The sequence below is a fragment of the Apaloderma vittatum genome, unplaced genomic scaffold (genome assembly GCF_000703405.1).
Source record: "Apaloderma vittatum isolate BGI_N311 unplaced genomic scaffold, ASM70340v1 scaffold1190, whole genome shotgun sequence".
NCBI classification, from domain to species: domain Eukaryota; kingdom Metazoa; phylum Chordata; class Aves; order Trogoniformes; family Trogonidae; genus Apaloderma; species Apaloderma vittatum.
In genome coordinates this window covers 20198-26471 of record NW_009694811.1, presented here as the reverse complement: position 1 = coordinate 26471, position 6274 = coordinate 20198, and the positions used below count along the sequence as shown (strand labels likewise).

The 6274-nt window shown below is 37.7% G+C and overlaps 1 protein-coding gene across 1 annotated transcript in view; it reads right to left on the bottom strand.

The window, feature by feature from the left end:
• Positions 1 to 4289, bottom strand: part of LOC104273475 (calsyntenin-2-like) — a gene marked incomplete at its 5' end in the record, with an annotated part of 22415 nt that extends 18126 nt beyond the window's left edge. The window contains one exon of the mRNA XM_009868819.1: positions 4127 to 4289. Coding sequence (XP_009867121.1) covers positions 4127 to 4289 — 163 coding nt within the window. The remainder of the gene's footprint in view (positions 1 to 4126) is intronic.
• Between the last annotated feature and the right edge of the window lie 1985 nt (positions 4290 to 6274).

Here is a 6274-nt window from a genome sequence, read left to right as displayed (position 1 = left end):
GCTTCTAACACCCGTGCAGGGAGGTTCAGAGACAATGCCAGAGTCACATTTTCCACGTGTTCTCTTGGGTGTCTCTTCTGTTCTGGGAAGCACACATGCAAGTGGGTCAATTTTGTCCTTTAAATAATCTTGAGAAAGAGTAATTTTGCCTCAAAAATTCTTTCACTAGCATTTTGGCCCTAAATAACCCCACCTACATCACAATGATAATCATCTGTGAGACCACTGATGTGAAAGAAAAAGGACTTTTAAAGAAGTTAAAATGAAGTTATAGCCTTAGCCAAGGTTTTTAAATTTAAAAAGGAAGATTATACTAGAGAACACATAATTTTAAATATTGAAATTTCATATTGATTATGCCAGAACAGAACATAAAAATGATTGCTTTCTACAACTTTCTTCATGTGTGATGTGTCGTTAACGCTGGAAACTATCCTTTGAGTTTGGGTTTAGGCAACTGAGTGACTTCTTGGGTTGCAGGAAACTTCACTTTGGGCCTGACGGACCCTGGGAAGGTTCTCTTCTATCACCTTTAAAGCCTGGCTTTCTGCTCTTGCAGCCATCTTCACTCTCTGCTCACCTCCAGGCTGCCATCCACATGCTGGAACCCTAATTTCTGCCTCCAGTACCCTCTTGCCCCGAAACAAGATGCTGCTCTTCAGGAAAAGGGTAATTCTTCCTCTTTTCAGGAGAGTCCTAGCGCTCAACTCACATTATATAAAGAAATATTGCATAAAGTCAGGAATGAAGAAATTGTGCATGCATTTACATTGCCAAGGAAAAGGTAAAGATGTCAGAGATTTGCGCATTACTGCTGCAATGGTGATGTCAAAAAAAAAAAAAAGCAATGGTTTGATGCAAATTGGACAGTGAGCACATCATAGGCTAACGTTAAAATTTATCATGTATGCCTGAGAGATTGCACATTTGGTTTGCTTTTCAGGAGAACAGCACTGAACTTAAACTGCTCTTATATTTCACTTGAACAGCTGAAGGTAAAAATAAAAACTAATCTAACTTTTCATAATAGATGCTGTAAACAAGGCTATAAAAGTCAGAAAAGAGTTACTCTGGAATTGAAATATTAATAATAGGAAATACTATTCTTAAACAAAAGAATTTTCTTTCGGTGCCCAAGACTCCCGGATGAAATAACTGTGAGAGACAAAGAAGGTGTAATCATGATACTTGCTACTAGACCTCAGGAGTCCTCAGTGTAAATGATGGAAAGACCAGGCTGAAAGAATCTTCTGAGAACCTGGAGGATTCTTAGATTTCTAGAGAAACTGCAGAAAAATTCACAGTTTCCAGACGAGAACTGAAAACTGTTATAAATGGAAAAGTAAATCCTTCACAGCAGTAGCAAATTTTCTTATTCATGCTAACGGAGTAAACTAAAATTCTTCTTATTCATGATTTTTTTGCTTTGCTCTCTAAATACACTCTTCCTGTTCCTCACCAGTTCTTAAGCTGCCTCACCATCATGACGACTTACTTTGTGCTGCGAGCAAATCAGAACTGGTGTGGTAAGAAAAAAAGAATGTTATTTTTTCTGGTTCATTTAGTTGTCCAAGTTGAGATTGTTTTTCAAATAATTTGACTTTGATAAATGGATACTGTGGACTCAGAACTATAAAGTGGTTTAGTAAAGAGAGAAAAAAAGAGTCTTGTCCTTTCTGAAGGAAGAGGTTAGAGCTTGTGTTCCTATTCTGCCAGTGCTTTGATGAAAAGGGGAGCAAACCAGAGCTGGAAACTCCTCATATCCTCTTAACAAGGGTTCCCTTGAATGGCTTATGACACCAAAATCACTGGATACTTTTACTGAAATAAATCATAGATAATTGTAAAGCAGTTTTCACCAATTCTCACACTATTAAAACAGCAATAACATAACCTTGCAGTAAATATCGACAGCAGCAGTATGTAAAATTTCAGTAGTTTAGATCAGGTGCTTCACCAAAATGAAGAATCTAACCTCGAACGGTTATTTATTAAGCCATCAAATTATTCAAGGCAAAGCTAAAAATACCTGAAGACAATTGCAATTTTTTATTTGTTTAACAGCTTAAATACTAAATAGAGCCTGTTGTGGTCTAAATTCATTGTGAGCCTTTACCAGAAGTTTTACTTTCATTCTTTCTCTTAATGATTTGAGATAAGGAGACAAAGATGGAAAGGAAGAAAGATTATTCTTACTGTATTCAGCTGCCTTAGAGGCAGATGAAGCCCATAGATGTGGCAAAACTGGCAGAGCTTTTGCTTATACCCTGCATGTTCCACAGACAGAGTTACTGCTGCACACTCCTCAAAACTTGGCACTTACATGACGATTAAAAAGAGACTCAGGTGAGGGCTGAGGACAGTGGATTCCCATCAATACTGAACATTTTAGGGAAGAAAAAAACCCAAGTAAAACACCTAAAGATTGCTACCAGAGTGATAAAAATCACAAAGTATGAATGAAAGAAGTTAAGCGACAAAAGTAATACAAATAATGCTTAAAAACATTTATGCAGACCTATGCAGAAGAACCTGTAAACAGATGCGCAGTAAGGAATTTAAATAAAATTTCTTTAGCACGGCTACGAAGAAATGCTGATTTCTCAGAAGGCAACACATAATGATTATTTAAAGTCCCTGTGCATTTGCTCATGTCTGGAAAGAACTGAATTTACTCCGTTCATGAATTACATCTGCATTTGTTAACTCTGGAACTTTGATTTAAAAATACTACACCAAAAGCACATGAGAAAAAAATCCAGATCAAACTAAAAGGAACTTCATGTAAATCAAACTGGTGTCTGTCAACTCTTCATCCCAGTGACCTACTGGCTAAGCCAAAGCTCTGGTTCTGAAGAGGCAGACAGTTATTTCACCACATGTTTTTAGCTAAAAAAGGAGTAACGCTCCCTTCAAAGAGTAAAATTAAATGTATTTTGTTATATATTTAACATGAGCATCCTATAGAACTGGAAGCCTACACATGCAAACACCAGTTAGACAAGAATCAGTCTATGCTTCTACAAATACACGGGATTAGCGTCATGCCGATTAGCCAGCTATCGTAACACCTACCTCAGTGATCAATATTCAAAAGTCATCAAATCTTGGTTTTAGGATTAGCGGGGCTTTGTTGTGCATTGTGCATGTTGTCATCAAAGTAAAGATTGGATCTGTACCCCAAGGTGTTCATAATCTATCAGCCGAATCTAACAGCTTCTAATACTATTTACACTGAACAGCTCTGCCATGCGTAAGATGTCCAAATTTTGCAGGTAACATATTGTAAATGAGCAGAAATCAAACCAGCAAACAGGGTAATAATGGAGAAAGTGAGCCAACATCAGAGTGGGGAAGAAACACAATCTGTGTTAAAGCTTTTTTCTAATTATACAGTTCACCTCACTTCTACTTTGTCTTAAGTGAAAATAAGACACGGTGCACAAATAAAAAATGAACGTGGAAGGGCAAAGGGAAACAACTTTACACAAGCAGATGAGCAGAAAAAGAGGATTGCCTCAGGTGTAAAGGCAGAGAACAGAAAAAAAGAATGGCCTAAGGACCTAAAAAAGAACAAAGAGAGAGGAACTGTAAAAAGTAGAAAATTGGAAAAGCTAATATTTAAGCAAAGGCCCTTACAAGTGCGGCTCTGGGGTTGTGACCTTTGGTTTTATTTTACTCTGACTTTTACATTACAGGGTGAATTGATTAAACTAGTGAAATTACTGGTGCTAGACAGCCAATGTGAGGAGGGCAGGATCAGGCCATGAGCTCTGAAAGAAGTCTGAGGCAGGGAATGAAAGCAGATAGCTGGACTTCTTTAGCCTAACAGATAGCTTGCCTAAAGCTGGAGAACAAGGGAGACAATGAAAAGAAGAAAAGACAGAAGACCAAGATGACAATCTTAGCACTGAACACACAAACTGCATTCAGTGGTGATGCAAGCCAAGGCTTGTTAACGTCCTGCTTTATCCTTGGACTTGATTCATTATTAAACCTTTATTTACTTCTGATTTTATCCCATCAACCTTGTAGTAATTTATTTACTACGCAATCCATGAGACAATTAAGATTTTTTGGGCTCTGAATTCCTAATACTACTGTCTATTATTTTCTGTCTTATTACCTTGCCAACAAGCACCAACCGTGAGCTGCATGGCAATGTGCGAGGGGTGGATAGGCCAATCGTTGGTCACCAGGTAAGGTTCATAGGTTGTTCCGTCCATGTATAACGTAACAACGGGAAACTCAACATTGACAACATAGTAATGCCACTCTTTGTCGCAAATCTGAAAGACAGAATGCAAGAGAAAGATATTATTTAGCACTTATTGTCAGATGGCTAATTTCCATCTATTGTACGTTTCTTTAAATGGTATTGTTTCCAAATTCCATTCATAGAAAAAAAATAACATAATTGCAAATTACGAATCAGTAAACATAGTAATGCCACTCTTTGTCGCAAATCTGAAAGACAGAATGCAAGAGAAAGATATTATTTAGCACTTATTGTCAGATGGCTAATTTCCATCTATTGTACGTTTCTTTAAATGGTATTGTTTCCAAATTCCATTCATAGAAAAAAAAATAACATAATTGCAAATTACGCATCAGTAAAATTAATGGAAATTAAAACAATGTTGATAAATACTTGTGGTATACCTGCAGAATATTTGATAAACAGAGGTATCTTAAAACACAATCTTTGACAACACGACATGTATAAAACAGAAAAGTCAGTTTGCTCTGTATTTTCACATTTCTTAATACGTAATACTAGTTTCTTAATGCCTATGTCGGCTTCTGAGAATACAAAACTGTACGTTAAGAGCTGTGTACTTGGAATATATCAGCATAGTTACTGGGGATCCCTATTGGCTTCAAATTAAGAAAATATATTGCACTTCAGCACTAGATTGATGAGTTATTATCAGCAATTTAATTCAATTGTCATTATTAACTTATTGCATCAGTACTTATAAAGTCCTGCGTGGTGCTTCAGGACCTGCCCAGAGCTAGAAGCACCCTCTGTTGTGCTCTGCATCCACACAGATGGACCAGTAGTCTGTGTGGCTACCTGGTCCACGCAGGAAACTCACTCCATGCTTCATCTTTTGGCCTTGAGCATTTTCCCAGAGAGTTGGCAAAATGAGGATCTCTATGGTTGCGCTGACGTGTACCAGCTTTGGAAAGCAGCGGCCATAGTTACAACATACTGTCAAGATGACAATGTTAGTGTCCAATCTCACGTGACTTTCTGAGCTGGACAACCTGGGATTACTGTAAAATGGTCAAATTTGGGTTTAAGTTCAGAAGTGTATGGGTAGCTGAATCAGTGCCTCTGATGACAGAAGTCTAGTGTGTAAATAGCGACGTCTGCCCAATTCTTATTTTTTTTGTTGCTGCAACTTTCAGATTGAAAAGCTCAAAGGATGAAACCACAGCAAACTGGCATGATGGGTGGGCAGTTTTAAAAAATGAAGCAGTAGTTGCAATCGTGCTACTTCCAATTCTGTAGAGATGCTTAATTTGATGCATTAAGAAATGGAAGTGCCGGATGCAGCTATCCTTGCCGTTTCATAGAGGCAAACAGAAAAGCAATGTTTAAACATAAGACTTTGTCCTTGGCCAGGTTAAGTGCTATCTGCTGCAATATCTGCCCTTTGAAAGCAAAAGCTAATGTTTTGTTCCAGAAGACATTTCAACAAGAACTTAATCACTTCTATTTCATGTACTCTAACGGATACATTTATTACTGCAGACATCATAGCTCCACGGCAAGAGATAAATGCAGCAAGGGGCTGCTAGAGCCTTCTTTTCGTAAGCAGTAGACAGCACAAATGTTTTCTGAAGGTTAAATGAACTGAAACCAAAATTGAAAGTAAATAAATTGGATGACTGAAAACTTTATTGAACAAACAGCAGTCACAAACAGTATTATGCAGACCTCCCTTCCAAGGAAAAACAGCTCACCTCGTTTCCTGCCCTGATCTTTAGAGTGTGATGCATGACAGCCATATGTCAGGCGTTTTCTAAAGAACAACATGCATGATGTACCTGAGTTTGAGAGACCTTGCATGACAAAAACTACAGGCGTTAGTATTTGACAATTTTCAGAGAACTGTTCCAGAGTATTTCTGTTTTCCAACTCTAAACTGTGTCACTTGGGATACCCCAAGTGCTATTAAACAATTGACAAATCCTCCTCATATTTAATAGAAGCAAAAGCACTTCATTACAGCAAACCCAAGCCTTTTGGCACATCGTACACACA